The sequence below is a fragment of the Odocoileus virginianus genome, chromosome 14 (assembly GCF_023699985.2).
Source record: "Odocoileus virginianus isolate 20LAN1187 ecotype Illinois chromosome 14, Ovbor_1.2, whole genome shotgun sequence".
Classification (NCBI taxonomy): domain Eukaryota; kingdom Metazoa; phylum Chordata; class Mammalia; order Artiodactyla; family Cervidae; genus Odocoileus; species Odocoileus virginianus.
In genome coordinates, this window is record NC_069687.1 from 67156368 (window position 1) to 67175296 (window position 18929).

An 18929-nucleotide genomic window follows, 5' to 3' on the forward strand; every position below is an offset into this window, starting at 1 on the left:
CACTTCCCTTCTATGGCCCGTCTCCTCCTATTACCTGGACCCTGAGTGGCGGAGGCTACAAGCTGCTGTGAGTGATGGAAGCCCCTGGGATTCTTCCGGTCGAGCCAGGCCTGACCCGCAGCAGGCGTGGAGGCAGGGGCCCTTCCTCAGCCCAGACCCAGGACTCTGGATCTTTCATTCCCACCTCTCTCCACACCAGGCTCCAGCTCTGACACTCTCCATGGCTTCTGTTGCCTACCTTGCTTTTTCTCCTGGAAAGGATACCCTCTCAGCAGCATTCTTGGGTTGGTTAGTCCATGGGCTGAGTGCTAATACCTCTTGACATGGAACATGTGTGGAAGTGAAAGTGCTCTGTGAAGAGGGGGGTGGCAGAGTGCCTCAGAGCTGACGGTTAGACGCACATCAGAAGCGATGTGTCTGCGCCGCTCGCCTTGATCTCCTCTGAGGGGAGCAGCTCTGTGCTTTCCTTTCATTGTAGGATCATCACTAAGTTAATGGGAGTGGCTACAAAAAAACCTACCCTACCTCCTCCCATAAGCTTCAGGCACTTCCCACAGTCGGAGGAGGAGCAAAGTCTTTGAACAACAATAGCAAGGATCCAAATCTCGCCCTACCACTTACTAGTTGTGCCACTTCAGTCACAGGCACTTGGCCTTTTTGTGTGCCAGAGGTGTCATCTTTCGGACGGAGGGGGCACTCACCTCCTGAGGCTGTCGGGAGATTCAGGAGGTGAATATCTGTAAAGGGCTGGGAGAGTACCTGGCCACACATAGTGTTTATTACCTGTTATGTCATGTGGCCCCAGGTTCACCTGACCGGATCGTCTCAACCCCTCCTCGCCACCAACCTCCATCTCTTTTCTGTTTAGATGACCTCTGAGTTTCCTTTGGGAGGTGGGTCTGGGAGCAGATGGCCCCGATAGATGGTTGGATCTGCTTCTGGGGAAATATTTATGAACAGAATATAGCTCCAACCCCTTCCCCCTCACTGGATACAACAGGCCATCAAGCTGAGACCTAGTTGGGGTATCAAAACTTGGCCCTTGAGTACCAGGTTGTCTCTTGGACGAGGTGAACTGGAGCATCCCGTCTTGCATAAGGGATGCTGTTGTCTCTGCTTTGTCGCTGTCCCCTGGTCTGCCTTGTGCGAGAAGTCGGGAGTACAGGCCTCAAGGCCTCCTGTGCAAGGAAGGGAGCAGAGGGCCAAGTAGCAGCTCCCCAGTCAGCATTTAGGCAGTGGCCTCTGAAGGTTGGGACCCTGCTTTGCACAGGGGCTGGCCACTCAGGGAAGAGCCCGCCTTTGTGCCCATGGAAGTTTAGTGAGTGTTTCAGAGGGCATCCCATCCCACCCGCCTGGTGCCCGGGCCTCCCCAAGAGCCAGTGGGACTCCTGATGCCTCTTCACAGCCAAGAGGCAAGCAGTCTTCCAGACCCAGCCAGACCTCGACCAACCTGAAGTGTGCCCAGGTGCATTTCCAAGCTAGCAAAAATAGCTCCCCAGAGACAGGGAACACCTTTCACCAAGTACAGGGGGCAGAATACGGATTTTTCTCTCCATATGGTGGGTGAGAGATGAACTTTGCACCCAGGTAGGCTGGAGCTTCGCTGTCACCTTGGTTAAATCCACCACCATTCTGACCCTCAATTTCTTCATCCCCCAAAATGAGGACAATCGTAATGCAGGGTGAAAGGAAACACTACGTGAAAAGTGCTTTGGAAAACCCTCATACGGGGCTGCTCACAGAGCTGCAGTCTCCGAGACAATGCTACGTTGTCATTAATTCGCACAGTGGTTATACCACTACTCCTCAAAGGGGGATGAACGGGGACGGAGGGAGCAACCTTGATGGAGGAAGAGACAGAATCAATCCCTCCACTGAAAGAGGGAGAAGGCTTGTGTTCTGAACTTCTTACAGAATTTCTGAACCCCATTTTAAATAGTTAGTTACTGTCTCTTTGCTCCAACATAGGGTGGGGTTTTTTTATTTAGTGTTTTCAGGGTGTTTGTTGTTTTTTTTAATTCCCCTGCAGCTCTCGTCCTCGTGCCAGATAGCTCAGAGATCCTTTTATGGAAGCCAGACTGAGCTGAGCGGCTGCCAGCCTTCCTCCCAGAGGAGACAGGACAGAAGGACAGGCTGTTAGATGCTGCCGGTGCTGGCGATCAGTGAGGCAGTCCTGGGCATCTAAATCTGGATAAGCAGCTTAATTTTATCTCTCCGTGCACCTATGCGTCTTGCCTTAGGGAGCCAAGCATTCCTGGGAGAGAATAAGTGACCCGGAGGCGCTGCCCTTTTGTGTTTCTTTCTGCTCCTTCTGCACGCGCTATCTTTGCCTTATAATTGTGCCAGCACAATTATTGTTTTGATGTCTTCCATCTTTGCGATAGCATCCCATGCTGAGAGATCTAGGAGCAGTGGGGAACAAGAAAGCATCTGTATCAAGACAAGAAGCCTCGATAGTCCTGATGGGTGAGGAGTGTTGCCAGAGTGGCCTGCAGTCTGGATGCCCTTTCAAGGCGGATCGAAGCTCCACTCCACTCTCCCCGTGGCCACCCTCCTTATCTGGTGTCTAGCATTCTCCAGAGTTTGGCTTTGTGAATCTGCCCTCGGGTCTCCAATTTCAGTTCCTACTCAGACAAGGTAGGGAGAATAAGCTTGAGTTGTTGCTGTTGTTCAGCTGCTAAGTCATGTCCAACTCTTTGAGACCCCATGGACTGTAGCAGGCCGGACTCCTCTGTCCTCCACTATCTCCCAGAGTTTGCTCAAATTCATGTCCACTGAGTCCATGATGCTATATAACCATCTCATCCTCTGCCTGCCTCTTCTCCTGCCTTCAATCTTTCCCAGCATCAGGGTATTTTCCAATGAGTCGGCTCTTCACATCACGTGGTCTCAGAGCTTCAGCTTCAGCATCAGTCCGCTTGAGAGGGGCAAGCACTAGGGAACAGTGAGGACGGTGGCGCACGGAGCACATGTCTTATCTAATGAGGGCAGCCGCTCCGTGACTGCCTCCAGGAGACCCAGTGTGACTAGAACATCTGTTTTGGTTTTTTTCCGGGAGAAAATAAAGACCTTTTATGTTGTGTGTGTGTGTGTGTGTGTGTGTGTGACAGAGAGAGAGACAGAAATATCCAGATTTTTTAATTAAAATATAGTTAAGTTACAGTGTTGTATTTGTTTCTGTTATACAGCAAAGTGATTCAGTTATACATGTATGTATGTATATGCATATGGTCTTTACCATGTTCTTTTCCATTATAATTTGTTACAAGATATTGAATATAGTTCCCTGTGCTATGTAGTAGGACCTTGTTGTTTACCTGTTTTATATACAGTAGTTGGTATCTGCTGATCCCAAACTCTTAATTTATCAGTCTGCACCCGCTTTCCCTTTTTATAACCGTAAGTTTGCTCTCTCTGCCTGTGAGTCTATTTCTGTCTTGTAAGTAAGTTCATTTGTATATATTTTAGATTCCGTATATAAATAATATCATATTTTTATCTTTCTCTGTCCGACTAACTTCACTTAGTATGACAATCTTTAGGTCCATCCATATTGCTACAAATGGCATTATTTCATTCTTTTTATGACTGAGTAATATTTCACTGCATAAATATATGTATATCCCGCATCTTTATCCATTCACCGCTGATGCACGTTTAGGTCGCTTCCGTGTGTTGGCTGTTGCAGATAACGCCTCATGAACATTAAGGGACGTGTGTCTTCTCAAGTTTTGTCTGAATTTGTGTCCAGGAGTGGGACTGTTGGATCATGTGGTGGTTCTGTTTTTAGATTTTGAGGAACCTACATGCTGTTCCCCCTAGTTGCTGGAGCAATTTACACTCCCACCAACAGTGTAGGAAGATGCCATCTTCTCCACACTCTCTCCAGCATTTGTTATTCACAGACTTTTTAATGATGAGCATTCTGACTGGTATGAGGTGATAACCTCATGGTAATTCAGTCCCCACCTTCAGCACACTGGGAGGGCTGGATCAAGAGAGTTGTATGTGACATGTTGCAGTATGCTGCAGAGAGGATTCTGTCCTTAGGTCATGAGATTGGCATCTCTGACCTGGTCTCTTTACCTCATTCAGTATTTCCCTCAAAAGGCCCTGAATATCGAGCTTTGGAACAAATCATTTACCACTTACTTTAGTTTTCTTTTTAACAAGAAAACCAGAAAATATTTGTGTGAAGCATCTATTCCTGACTCATAGGGGTTTAGCCCTATTGGACTCTCTCTCTTTTCTCCCTGTTTCTCTGTTCCATAGCATCTTCCTTGGAATGCCCCCCACCCCCAACAAATGGAGTGACTTTGAGTAAAATTTAATATACAAAGTATAGGAAATTCTTGGGGGGAAATTGCTACAAAGGGATAAATAGATGGGCGGGGTAGATAAAGCACTCATAAAGAAGAAAGAAACCCTCCAGCGACCTCAGTTACCATAACTGCTTCCAGCATACTCCTTGGAAATGCATGACTTTGCACAAACCCTCTCTCTCTCCCCCAGCTCTCAGCCTTAGTTTCCTCACCTGTAACATGTGAGGCTGGCTTTGCCCCTCTGCCCAGGTGACTGTGAGAGTAACAGGATGTCAGGAAAGCGCGTTGGCGATCATGAAAAGTCTCCTAGTAACATGAGCTTTTTTGTTCCACCGCGAGGCGGGAGGCCACCTGTGTGAACCCTTGGGAGCCCTGCCCGTTATTAGCCAGACTAAACAGGCAGTTCTCCCTGTCACCAGCGCAGCTGCCTGCCTCACACAGGACGCTTAGGGGCCCCGGAAGGACGGAGCTGCAGCCATGAAGAGGCGGCGTGGATGGCTGAGCTCCCGTGGCAGCCCCTCCATTACCAACTCCAGGCCTCTGGACCTTGGCACCAGGGACTCTGGAGGCAAGCCAGCCATGGTGTATCGCTCGGGTCATTCCCCGGGAGGGAAGCTCTAAGCCAGTGTTGTACAGAGAAAATTTTTCAATTCAAGATTTTTGCTGGTTAGTTTAGTAGCCCCTCACTTTCATTCAAGAGAGAGTGAGAAATAGTTTCACATGAATTTGAAGGGCACAGCTCATCAGTTTAGGATCATAAAGGGTTTTTAGGACCCAAACTGCTTGCCTTGGCAGCCGTGTCCTGGAAAACACTCCTGTAACCTCAAGGCTTCACTCATGCTGGGCCAGCCTTTCACCAGAAAGCTTTCTTTTACGGCTTTGTTAAAGCCACAGCAGAAGAGCGGTCCCCCGTGGATAGGAAGGCTGACCCTGGGGGATGGGTATCACGTTAGATGAGTGTGACCCCCTGGAGTTGCATCTGGAGCTGGGTGTATTTCTTAATAAATGCTTGGGCTAAGCACTAGGAATAAAGGAAAGAATAAAATAGATATCATTTGTGTACTGTCTTGAGTAGGAGGCAAATGATAAACAACAAATATCTTCTGATCACAAATTGAGAGAAGAGCTATGAGGGGAATAAACTGGGGGTTATGACGGACAATAGTGGGGCCGCACTGGAGATGAGGTGGTCAGGGTAGGCCTGTCTGAGGGGGTGGCATCTGAGCTGAGATGCAGAGGAGGAGAAGGAGTCTCCAGATGAAAGGGGTAGAGAGTATGTTCAGAGGGCCTGGACTAAAACAGGTGGCATATTTGCAGAATCACAAGGGCTCCTTCCATGTTTGTGTGAGAGAGAGAGATTGAGACTGGGTATGTGTGTGCACTCATGCCTACTCATGACTGAATTTTTTCTGGGAGGATGACCTATAGCTTTCAGCAGATTCCCAATGGGATCAGTGATCCAAAAGAATTCTGAGAAATTTTCTGAATCAAAATTACCTCTTAGTCAGCTAAAGCTTCCAAACAATTGTGCCAAAGATTTTTTTTTTTTTTTTAGACCTGAAGGCTCTGCCTTCTACAGTAGAAAGTGGAGCACACAGGTTGTGATTTCCAGTCTTCTTCCAAGGGCGTGGGTGCAGGGGAAGGCTCAAAGGGTCTGTGTGCCACACAACATCCATGGTGCATGGCTGCCAGTGCCCGGGCATGGTGGGAGATCCGGTGGCCAGAGGCCGGCAGCTCCCCTCTTTCTCTGGGGAGAGGGGCCCTGGCCATCAGGGGGGTGCCGGGAGGCCGGCAGCCCCGCCCCTGCTCCACAGGCCTCACCACGATGAGGAAGTCAGCGGCCTCTCTTCTGTCTGCAGCCTCCTCAACGCCAACAAGATCAACTGCCTGCGGGTGAACACGTTCCAGGACCTGCAGAGCCTCAGCCTGCTCTCCTTGTATGACAACAAGCTGCAGACCGTCAGCAAGGGGCTCTTCGCCCCTCTGCAGGCCATCCAGACACTGTGAGTATGTCGGCAGGGCCAGCGCAGGCCAGGCAGCCGGCGGCCCCGGGCGCGGGTCCCAGAGCGCACTCACAGCCCGGGCAACGTGGGCGTGTCCCGGAGGAGCCCCGGAGCCTGCAGCCCGAGTAAAGCACTAGTGACGGCGCTAGCGGGCCCCTCCTGAGCACCCACGCCCTGCTCACTGCCCCACCGGACGGGGTCCCTGTATCCAAACCACCACGCCTCACAACAACCCCAGGAGGTAGGCGGTGCTGCGATGCCCCACTTCTGTGTTAGGAAACCAAGACACAGAGAGGTGAAGTAACTTATTCAAGGTTGCACAGATACTAAGCAGTGGGATTTGAATCCAGGCCAAGTGGCTGGTTCACCTGCTGTCTTAACCACTCTGGGTGCTGTATTCTGAGCAGGCTCCGTCTCTGCTGAGAACTCATTCCTGCCCTCCAATACCTGCCCTCTCCACACCACAAAGCCAAGTCTCTGGTACAGGCACCTTGTACCAGAATGCAGGGGTATTTCACTTCCCTCTTTTGAGAGGAGTTCCTCACTTCCAAGCATGGCATACGCGCATGCTAGGTTGCTTTAGTCATGTCTGACTGTTTGTGACCTTATGAACCATAGCCCACCAGACTCCTCCACCCAGGGAATTCTCCAGGCCAGAATGGCAGATGTTCATAAACAGTTCCATTAGACAGATGACACCTCAGTACAGATCTCAGCCTGTGTTTCTGATGGCTCCACCCCTCAGTTTAGACCCTCACCCCAACACCAGGCCTGACCGTGATCCTAGGGGTTTCTGGAGGCCTTTTGAGTCATCTAGCAGTTATTGCCCCTGGAGCCAGAGACAGGAGCCGTAAAGAGTAAGGACAGCGCTGTGCACTGAGGCCCGATCACATGCTGAACACTGCGTGGCGCTGTGGAGAGTTTTCTCAGTGAGCCCACGGCGCTGGTACCCCCGTGATGCTGAGGATAATAACAGCAAAACCTGCTACTATAAATGAAACACCCGCCCTGTGCCCAATGCCGCACCAGCTGCTTTATGTACCACGTGTTCCTGAGCTTGGAAAATAAAATTCAGTCTGCTCTCTGCATAGACCCTAAGCCCGCAGCTTACTGTGCCTGTCAGCAGTGTCATGGGTCAGCTTTGAGACCTGGGTCCTGCCCCAGGTGGGGAGGGTTAGGAAGGCTGATGCCCCAGACCGGATGCCAGCTGTACCTTGACTGTCTTTTGCCAACAGCAGGCCTCAGGCCCCCATCCAGTTCTTGTCTGGAGGTCTTGTCTTAGGAGCCCCTGCACCCCCCGAGGCCTCCTGGGGCACTGAGGGAAGGAGCCTGGAGCTGTACTGTCAGCGCCCATGCCAGGGGGGCGGTGGTGGAACAGAGCCCCGAGGGCCGCCTAATGAACTCCTGTCCTTCTCGCAGCCACTTGGCCCAAAACCCGTTCGTGTGCGACTGCCACTTGAGGTGGCTGGCTGACTACCTGCAGGACAACCCTATTGAGACTAGCGGGGCCCGCTGCAGCAGCCCGCGCCGGCTGGCCAACAAGCGCATCAGCCAGATCAAGAGCAAGAAGTTCCGCTGCTCAGGTAATCAGGTTACGGGGCTGGGCCCCAGCTTCCAACTCAGTGCAGCAGCCCCGGAGGGGCCGATAATCCGATCTGGAGGGCATCGCGTGCTGTGATGGCTCCTGGGGAGCATCTCTGCAAATTAAATTGGGGAAATTCAGTTAGCCCTGCAGAAAAACAATTAGCTTATGGATTTAAAATAAAACACACACACACAATACAAGCACTGGGGGGAGGAGGGGCGCGCTTTTGGAGAGACAGAACCCAGGCAGCCACAGATCTCCAGAGCCAGGTGGAAGCGAGGCCATGAGGCAGCATGGACACATGTGCTCTTAGAGGCTATGATTGATTTCCTTAGTTTTTAGTTTCCTAACCATGCTACCCAAGTGGCAGATAGAGAAATAAATCTACCCCAGGCCAGGCTGCGGGAAGCATGCAGTCCTGGGGGCTTCCTCTTGCCCTTGAAAACCACCTTGGGAACAGCCCGTAACCGAGACATGTCTGCTCTTCCCTCCACCCCAGACGGGTGCTTGCTGATCCCGGAGAGGACCGCAGAGAGTGTTGCTCAGGAAGAAAGCACAGCCTTGCTCTCTAGTTTTCAAGCTCTCTCTAGAAACCTTCCTCCCTGCTATGCCCGGAAATGAAGCAGGGGGTGAGTGGCAGGCGAATTCTCAGCTCCTCTTGGAGATAGAACTTGCTCTCCTTGACACACGAGCTGGATGAACAGGCAGTTAGAAATGGCTGTCATTTGTGTTGTTTGCTACTGGAGAAAAAAAATCACCAAGCTGCTGTGTGCTCCTAGTGGTGAGACGTTGATAGTGTGATGTGGTGAGGAGGGGTGAAGCCACCCCTCACCATCTCTGTGTCATCAGGAACCGGTCTTCTTCCCCTACCCGAGCATCGTGTGTAGGTGGGTTTTCCTGGGGAGAAAGCCGGCATGGATCCTAGTTGCCAGGAGGAGAACAGCAGGCCAACCTCCGCCTCTTCTTGTTGTTCTTATCCTCCAAGTCGGATTCTTCAGTCTGTGCCTCCAGAATGATAAACTTGGGCTGTCTTATTTTTTTCAGCAGAAGCCAGTGCCTCGAGAGGGCTTGGAGGGACCCCAAGGACTCCGTGGCAGTCTGAGACACTGGTCTCAGCCTGTCCTCCCCAGAATAACAGTGCTGACCACAGAGTAGTCTCTCCCCCGAGGAGCGCTGTGCTCAGGGCTTCTAGTTGGCCTTGCTTCTTCCAGGAGTCACGTGAGATTGTTCTCGGAGGGACAGTGGTCTTGAAGCAGGATTTTATTTCCCTGTCCAGGGATTGAACCTACCTGCCAGTCCACCAGGGGCTAGAGTCCAGAAGCCAAGTTCCCCGATTCTTACCCCAGTTTGAAAGCAAAACTGTTTCAAGGAGGTAAAAACTGCAAAACAGGTACAGAGTTTATTACTAGAGACAGCACAACATATGGGAGAACACACGGAGAAACAGTTTATTCATTTAAGTTGGAAGCAAGACAGAAATACGCAGCCGGAAAGGAGTGCGGCGTCCTGAATGAGGAGCGAAGTAAAGACAGGATTGAAGTCACCTGCATCGGACAGCCTTTCCAGGCCTTTGTTCACCTTTGGCCCATTATCTTGTTTCTTTTTTCACACTGGACTGGTACTTGGGCCAAGGTGTGTGTGCAAATTTTGCCTAGATGGGTCCCACCGCAGAGGCCTGTGGATGGGTGTCCCCACTAATTATGGGGTGGTGTCCCCTCCCCTTTGGACCCCAGAGGAACCCTCCTGTGCATGTGCAGGGGAGTCTTCCTTGACACCAGGACTGGGCACTCGATCTCTTTTCTTCAGCAGAGCACAGCTTCTGCCACTAGCTCTGTCCTTGGTGTGTCTAGGTGAGAATAAAGCTTCGATTTTACTCCACTTGACAAACATCAGGTGTCCAGCCCAGGGGCCCATCCGTCTCCTCCCTCAAAAGCAGCAGGAGAGGCCCCCTTGCCACAGCAGGAGCTGAGTGCTCAGAGGTGAAGGAGCACCGTGGTCACAGCAGGCGAGTGGTAGGGGCAGGCTCGCACGCAGGGCTGGCGCGCCCCTCCCCACCACGGAGCGCGTGGCAGTGCAGGGCCTTTGGCAAAGGGGCCCCGCTGCTGCGGTGACTGCCTCCCCAGCCTGAGGCCCCGGCCCCAGGCCCTGAGCTCCATCCTTCAGCCCCTCCTTGGGGCCCACAGCGTGTGTATGGGGGGGTGCTCTCCGTCTGTCTCTGTGCCCTGAGGCACACCCATCTTTTCTCCAGACCTCTTCCTCATGACTTATGCCCCTCATCCCTCCCGCCCGCTCTGTTCCTACCCGTGTCTGGCCAGGGCTGAGCTAATTAGCTCTGACAAGCAGTTGTGCCAAAGAAGAGGGGTGATAAGATGCCAAGGAAGCAGGGTGCTGTCTATCCACCCCAGTCCCTCAGTCTCACGGGGGTCTGGTCCTGATCTCAACATCCTGCCTGACGCCAAGACCCTGGGGCATAGAGCAGGGTGGAACCAGCCCAGGAGTCAGCCATTGGCTCAGAATGACTGTAGACTGGGACTGGGGATGAGGTACAGACAGAACTAATTAGGAGAAAGAGGAACCAGCCAGCAGACCTAGAAACAGTAGAGCTTAGTTCTAACTCTAGCTCTGCCACCAGCTACCCGTGTGCACTGGACACAGAGGTCCCCAGCTTCCAGGTCGCAGACCTGTGCCTCCTGTCAGGTCAGCAGTAGCATTAGGTTAGAAATAAAGTGCACAGTACATGCGCTGTCCTTGAATCATCCTGGAATCATCCACCCTGTCCCAGTCAGTGGGGAGACTGTCTTCAATGAAACCAGTCCCTGGCGCCAAAAAGCTTGGAGACCGCTGTGAGGAGCCCTGTCTTCTTTTCCTATGTGGGGTAGGAATGAGTGGGAATTTTAAAAAGGAACAAATAGGGAGGGCTTCCCTGGTGGCTCAGTGGTAAGAATCTGCCTGCCAATGCAGGAGACATAGGTTCTATCCCTGATCCAGGAAGATCCCATGTGCCTCGGAGAAACTCAGCCTGGGAGCCACAACTCCTAAGCCTGCGCCCTAAAGCCCAGGAGCCACAACTACTGAAAAAAAAATATTTTTTATTAAAAAAAAAGAAATAGGAGAAAGGGACAGGGTTTTTTGACTCACCTTGTCGAAAATATTTTTATTCATCAATACTAAGCAGAAAGATGATTCCTATAAAGGTAGAGAAAGAGCAGTGGTAATCCTGACAGACAGACAAGAAAGGCTGAGAAAGCTAGGTCCTGGTGAACTCTGAAGACCTTGACTTTGAGAGACACTGGGACCCAGACCTGCTTAGCCTTGAGGGACGCAGAAGCCATGGCTCTGAAGCTCTGTGTTGCCAGGAAGCTCAAGAAGAAAGAAGGGAGGGGCAGGTGATATGTACTGGCTTTGACAGATAACAAGTCTGCATTTTACTTTACCCTAAAAGCACCCCTATTGCAAAGACAGCTGATGTAATTAGGAGCCAATTTGAGGGCTGCTGTTGCAATGCATAAAGCCCCTCCTTAGGCTGGGCCGTCTGGCTTCCCAGCTGCCCTATGTCTGCCTCCATCAGCCGCATCCGATGCCCTAGGCAGCAAGATCAGGTTAGAGGTGAGTGTTGCTGGCTGGGGTAATCTGACCATCAAGTTAAGTCTTCAGAAGGCACCGTCTGGCTGCCTAAGAACCCACGCGAATCCTCAGGGGAGCACTTGGAGGTTGGAAAATATTGCCTGTCTTCTGACCTGCCTCCTCCACTTTGTGTGTGGAGATTCAGAAACTCATGCTGAAAAGTACAGGGTGGCATCCTCTCTGTCCTCGTCTGCACAGAAATGGCACAGAGCAGGACGCTTCTCAGGGCATCACAGAGCTTTAGAGCCCCTGGGGGTCATTCAGTCCGTGCTCGACAGCTGAGGCCAACAGCAGGAAGTCTTATCTGAAACTATAGAGTCGAACTCTCAGGATGGCTCCGTGGTAGAGAATCTGCCTCCCAGTGTAGGAAACAGGGGTTTGATCCCTGGGTCAGGAAGATCCCCTGGAGGAGGAAATGGCAACCCCTTCCAGTATTCTTGCCTCAGAAATCCCTTGGACAGAGGAACCTGGTGGGCTATAGTCCATAAGGTCGCAAAGAGACAGACACGACTGAGCAACTAAACAACAACGAACGACATTCTCAGGACAAGATCCATGACCCAGGGCCTCTAATGGCGAGATTCTTGATTACTTTTCTCCCAGGTCCCTCCGTTTCCTTCTGTTGAGGGAAACCAAAGAGAATCAAACCAAACCAATCTGAGGGCTGCTGTTGCAAAGCATAGAGGCCCTTCTTAGGCTGGGTGTCTGGCTTCCCAGCTGTGTCCAGGAGGAGAAGGAGAAGGAGATTTTAAGGCTTGGGGTCAGAGGCGTGAACGGGATGGGTTTTGCCTTCTCTGACACTGAGGGCCTGATCAAAGTTGTGTATGAAATCCTCAAACCAGAGTGTTTGCAGAGCTCTGCCTAACTGGCGGAGGGGAGAGAGAGAGTCTAAAAGATAGTGGCCAACTCGAGCCAGTCAGAGGAGGGGCCTTAGCAAGAGGCGGCACCAGGTGCAGAGCTGTAGAGTGACTTGGACTAACCAGTTGGTCAATGCAGATAACCTCTACGCTGTCAAGATATTGCCACCATCTTTCCTACTGTGGAGGAACGGTGACCCTGTTCCTCCTGTCAGAGGGCAGGACACAGAGGGTCCCAGTCACCTAGCCCTGACTCTGGGCTCTTCAGGATGCACGCCTCTCCTCCCCATGGCTTGGGCTGGAGTTCATGAACACCACCCCTGATCTAGTGCAGATAAGGGTATAAATGCTGAGCACCCTCATCAGGCCATGGCAAACAGAACTATTGGTTGTTGGTCTCTCTAACCCATTTCGTGATTGACAGTCAAGGAGGAATCAGGAAGGACCCTTGAGTCTGGTACCTTGCACTTCCTTTCCTTCTCTCGGTCTGAGAGAGGCACCCCACCATAATCGCTGGACTGTGGGTTTCTCAGCCCCAGGCCCAAGGCCCTGGAGCGGCCTGACTCCCCCTGCTGGGAGCACACAGGGGTCTCTGCGCCATGCCCGAGTGATCTGGGACAAAGGTCTGTAGCCAGACCTTCTGGGGCCTTGAAGAATACTGAGGAGACGGCAGAGGGACTTTAAAGAGGAGCGTTTCAGCTCTGCCGCACCACTGGGAAGCCCGGCCTGTGTCCTCACTGAAGGCTCCAGGGGAACACTCAGCCGTGGGGTGGGCCCGCGCAGCAGAGAAGAGAGAAGATGGCTGAGTGGGGTGCAGAGTCTCAGTTCAGGCCTGTGACGTGATCACAGATGTTTGTGGTCTTAGCTCCCTTGGGAAGGATGTGTCCTGCCGGGAGACTCCAGGTTAGGGGTGTCCAGCGGCCTCCCTTCCTCCTGTGTCTCCGCCGTGGGTGGGGCGAGAGGGCAGTGGGCTCCCCATCTCTGGGCGCGCTGCTGTGGAACCCCGCCCCCGGTACTACTGGCGCTTGGCGGGGCCGCGCTGGCTTCCGCTGCTCCGCGCTGCTTCCTCTGAGCGCGCCTGTCCTCTCTCTGACGCTGCTTCCTGACCTTGACTCTGACCAGTCGCCGCGGGGCTTTCCTTTGTGCTTGATCTAACCATGTGGTGGAACGATGGAAACGGAACATGGTTCTGTCAAGCACCGCGGAAAGCACCGTGCTCTCCTGCAGCATGGCCCAACACGCCGGACACCTCTTCTCTGCTCTGGAGCACCGCACCCGCCTCCGCCAGACCCACCTCTCCCGGGCCAGCCTCACCACGAGCAGGGGTCCAGGGTGGGGAGCAGTCGCGAAGGACTCACAGAGTGCCTCCCCCTCCAGCTAGCAGATCCGGGCTGAAAGGGGAGCTGCAGAAGCCCCCGGGGGCAGGGCAGGCCCAGATCCGCCTCCACATCTCTGTCGGAAGGGAGTCGCCCTTCCCCAAGTCTAGTCCCAGTGCCAGCCGAGGGAAAGGTCTTTAGGTCTGAGCTCACTGCTTTTCTTCTTCCATTTGAAGGGAACACGTATACCCCAGGCATATGCCATTTGCTTCATGGAAGAGTCCCAGCCCAGGGTCATCTTCCCAACTGGTAATTAACCCGAACGTCATACTGGTGGTGACCCACCCCTCACCCACCGTCTTTACCAGGAGCATTAAGAATTAATGTGAGCATGAGAGTGCTGAAACATCCGTGAGTCCGAGACACTGGGTGTAGCCTGAGGCTTCTCCTGGAACTGACCCCTCTCATGAGGACTTTGACCCTGGTCCCCTCACAGCCTCACATCCAGGCTTTTTCCTCGAGCTGTCAAGCACAGTGAACATGAGACCAAAGTGCTGGGCTCCTCAGTGATTCTAGTTGACTACCATGTAGGGGAGTGCAGACCCTCCTGCCTCTGATAATAAAGAGAGGGGTCTTGGGGCCTCCCATTCTGTTTATTTCTTGATAAACCCTAGACCCCACATAACCAGAAGATGGTGCTGTTGGTTGATACCCTGCAGTCTGTGTCCTGGCCCACGTGAGAGATGGCTCTGGCTCTGCGCTCTGGGCTCCCGTGGTGATGTGCGGCTCTTACTGTCTTCTCTCTCTCAAGTTACCCCCCGGAGCCAGGGTCCAGCATTGCCGAGCCATGGAGAATCCTGTTTATCTGGATTCTTGTACCATGGGTTGAGTGCTTACTCTAGACCCAGTGCTGAGCTATTTTACATCATCACCGTGTTCAATCTTCACAACAACCCTACCAATCCCATTTTGCAGATAAGTATCCCCTAGAGAAAGGAATGGCTACCCACTCCAGTATTCTTGCCTGGAGAGTCTCATGGACAGAGGAGCCCGGCGGGCTACAGGGGTTGCATGAGTTGGACACGGCTGAGTGATGAACACCTTTTTTTTACATTGAGGCACAGAGAGGTCAACTCACTTGCCCAGAGTCGTCAGATTCCAACATGGATGCTGTTTACAGCTGTGATCCTCAGCCTTCCCAGCTATGGACAAGGCCCTTTGCCTTGAATTACAAAATCAAAAAGACATTGACTTGACTTGATAGGATATTGAAAAAATCTTTTGACACTCCCTTTCAAGCTTCCTTCTGTTAACTGACAATGGCTTGAGCAAGAAAGAGAGCAAACATCCCTCTTTACACAGCTCCTTCCCCGCCAGCATGAATACCATACCAAGGCCCATTCGGAACAGAACAAGTCCTCAGGCCCAGGAAACTCCCTTTCCCTCTGAACAGAGGGGGCATGCCAAGCTTTCCTGGCCCTCCTCAGCTGGCTGTGACCAGGAAGTGCCCAGCTGCAGGCTGTGGCCATTTCTCTCTGCTGCTAGGCAGATGGCTGACTCATGTCTGACTCTGAGGGCAGAGCTCACTAGAACAGCTGTCTGCCCAACCAGTCTCCAAGTTCCTGCTGAACAATTGCTGTTTTCCAGCCAACTGATATCTGGTCCCTCAACCTTTGCCCACGAGTGGGTAACTGTGTGCCTAGCAGTGTTCTCTTGATTCCATGCATTACCTCTGACCTCTGCTTGTCCTTTCAAGCCAAAGAGCCCCAGCAAGCCTCCTACTCCCCCCAATTCCTCTTTCTGCTCCTTTCCTTCTTCTTTCATCCCACACACCTTAGGGAGCTAGAAGAGGATAGTTCTGTGCCTTGGCCTTTCCTTGGTCCTCTGATAATGGTGCATCCATGACTTCTGTTCAGCAAACTCATTGCCCAGAGGATGGTGCAGAATGCAGACTGCTTGAGACAGCAGCCACCCTGGGCCCAGCGCCAGCCTCAGAGCCGAGTCCGTCCAAAGAGTGGGAGCTCTGGCTCCTCACCTGCCCCAGCCCTAAGCCATGCCAGTGTAGCACACACTCTTTCCTGGGAAGCAGTGGCAGGGCAGGGCTCATAATAAAGTTGCATTGCTGTGCATTCCACTCCCCTGGTCTCTTAAAGTTTCTCTGTGCTCACGTTCCAAGTGTCGTCGTTCTGAACTGCCTGCCAAGGGGGAGGAGGGCTCCAGGGGCAGAAGCTGGTGAAATGCCAGGTGACATCAGTTCCCCCAAGAGCCTGTTTCAGCCAGGGTCTAGTTTTATGACCCTTCTTCAAATCCTCTGATATCTCTCCTCTCTGAACTCTCCCAAAGAGAAGAAATGACAGCCTATTTAAGTTACTCCTCTCCTACTAAGTATTTCTGTCAGTGACGAATATGCATGGAGATTGAAATTGACTTTTAAAGCTCTAGAAAAGTTAAAAATACTTTTGGGTAGTTATGAGCATTAGACATAACAAATGGCTCTGAGAAACCCTGGGAAATTTGGGTAATGAAATATGAAGTGATGGAGGTGGCGTTTCAGGCTGGCCCTGGCTGTGGCACACACCCTTTCAGTCTCGTGCGTACGCTGTTATTAACATTTCTGGCTCCCACTCATAGAAAATATCACACTCTGACCCCCTCGTTATTACAAACCAGGGCAATAACAAAAACATCAGGGGAAAAATGTTGGGAAGAACATATTAGTCCATCGAATCTAATTGCAAAATCATTTCATTAAAATGGGTCGGCGGCTCCATTGCAGAGGTCAGCCAGTTGTAGTCTAAGTATACTACAGAGAGCGATTCCCACTAACCACACATGCTCTCACCTTGATTAAAACGAAAATGCATTTAATCAGTGACTGTCCCTGGCCGCGGCCCAGCCTGCGCGCATCTTCAGGCTCATTGTGTTGGTGAGCAAACTGTCCTCCCTCCTGTCTTTCTGGCTTTGATCACTCAGGTCTCCTCCATTTGCAAGGATCCCACTGTAGACACCTTCTCAAGGAAAAATACATGCATGCACAGAAAGCTTCTTTACCACCATGGGGAACCCCCGTCAGGGAATAAGAGAGCGTTGTCATTCTGCAGGGTCTGCACGCTGTGATTCACCCAAGATTCACTGATGTGTCTGGGAGAAAATGGCCCAGGTCAGAGTTATTCAGTGGGATGGCTGCTGGCAAGCCAAGGGCAAGAGATTTGCATAATACATTGGACTAGGAAGCCATCCAAATAACCAGGGATACCTGCATGGATTTTGCTTATACAAGGCTGGGATAAAATGGGGTGAAGGAGGTGGATGGGGAAGGAGCAGAGAGGGAAAGGAGACAGGTCCAAGCCTTGACCTTCTGTTTTAGGTAGATGATGTCCCTTCAGAATCAGAGACCCCCCAAGTCTCTCCCCAGTAAGGCATTACTGTGGGCAGAAAGTGTGAGGAGTGGAAAACAAACAAGTCAGTGGAGACATTTCCTTCCTTCCTGTCTCCCCGAAGCCCGCTAGCAGAAAATACCATTCAGTTCACCTCGACTTGACCGTATTATCATTCGCAGGACTGAGGTTAAGGTTTTGTCCAAAAGCAGATCTGCAGTAAGCATGGTATTAGTCACACGGACCCTGGCGGCAGTCTGCCTGGGTTTGTTTCTCTGCCACGTCCTGAATGACCTGCAGGCCTTGGTGTCCTCATCTGTAACATGGAGTTGTAATAGTCCCAGAGTGTGGGAAGGATTTAATGGAGTCATCTGTTTGAAGTGCCAAGAATAGTGCCTGGCTCGTGATTCATGCTCCATATGTGTCAGCTATTATCACTCGCTATGCTGATGGTTATGGCCTCTGACCTGTCACATATTCCACTACGTCCTAGGGGAAAAAAGAAACAAAACAGAATCACAAACATCTGTAGAACTCTTGGCCCTTTTGACCCTTTCCCAGAAACTCTCCAAAATCTTGATCTTCCTTGAATCTTCATGACAACCCCTGTGAGATAGGGACAACTATGTAATTCCCATTTTACAGGCAGAGAGATTGAGGTTTAAGTAGCGAAGTCTGGGCAAACCTACGCCCTCTACTGCCCAGATCTCCGTACTGCAGGTCCCCATTCTGCTTCTAACATACGTAAGATGGGCAAGGCGCACCTCAGCTAGCCAGGCAAACAAGTGACATTCACATTCTCTGAAGCACTGTGGACCTAAGCACGGGGCAGTTTATGTGCTGACACCCATTTATGCATTGGACAAATGTGAGCCAGGCTCTTGTGCCTGTCATGGTGCTGATGATATGTTGAAAGTGAAAATAAAAGAGACTCAACCCCAATCAGCTGGCTCATGTCTGATAGAAGAATCAGAGCTTCCCTTTTAGCTCAGGCAAGATTTCTGGTCTTACAGAGGTTTTCCCGGGTGCCAGGGGATCATTTCTGATCATTAAAGCAGCTCCTGAGGGCATCTCTCAAGACAGTGCATCACTGGCCCTGTTACCATCACTGTGCAACCTCAAGAAAAATTCAATTCCAAACATTAATCTTAGCTCCAACTACTTTTAGCTCATTGGAAGTGGCTTTTCACTGTAGTTAAACAGAGCTTCCTTTCAAAGGCAGCAGGTGTATCTAACCCTCACAAGAGCTGTGCTTGTCTTCACAGTGTTTTACGTATGAATTCACTACCAATATTTTTTTTAAAGAATTCTCAGGCAACCCTGAGCCAAATTCCCAAGCATCAGGGCAGCAGGCATCAATTCCCCCGTACCCCAACTCTCATGATTACTTCCCAATAATAAAATCACGTGTCAGTGGTTTGATTGCCGTGTGCTGGGCCCCTTTATCGTTTCTGCCCTGCTTTGTCCCTGAAGACAGCTGAGTCTGTCACCCCCTTCCCTGACCTCATTCCCACCCCAGTATAGCTTCCATCAAAACCCCTTCAAAATGTCTTCAAAATGTATTTAGAGGGTCCATGATGGTGGGCATCACAGACTGAGACACCCCTAAATTGTACACCAAATCCCCAACGTGGAAAAAGGTCCCTGTGGCCCACAGAAGCTTAAGAACTCATAGAGCTTGTGCTGTTAGACCTGAAAGTGTTGAATGACAAACACCAAAGGGAAGCGAGCAGCCTGGAGGCTGAGGGGCAGGAGGCACAGCGGGGCGGCCGCAGCCTGCGGGCAGTGCTGCCTCTGGCTCTGGGCCGCCCCCCACCCCATGCCCGCCCCGTCCCCACTGCCCAC

At 51.7% G+C, this 18929-nt stretch overlaps 1 protein-coding gene across 1 annotated transcript in view; it reads left to right on the forward strand.

Moving 5' to 3' along the window:
- Positions 1-18929, forward strand: part of SLIT3 (slit guidance ligand 3) — a 723374-nt gene that overhangs the window by 596321 nt on the left and 108124 nt on the right. The window contains exons 13-14 of the mRNA XM_070476865.1: positions 6182-6325; positions 7745-7908. Of these exons, the coding sequence (XP_070332966.1) occupies positions 6182-6325; positions 7745-7908 (308 nt within the window). The remainder of the gene's footprint in view (positions 1-6181; positions 6326-7744; positions 7909-18929) is intronic.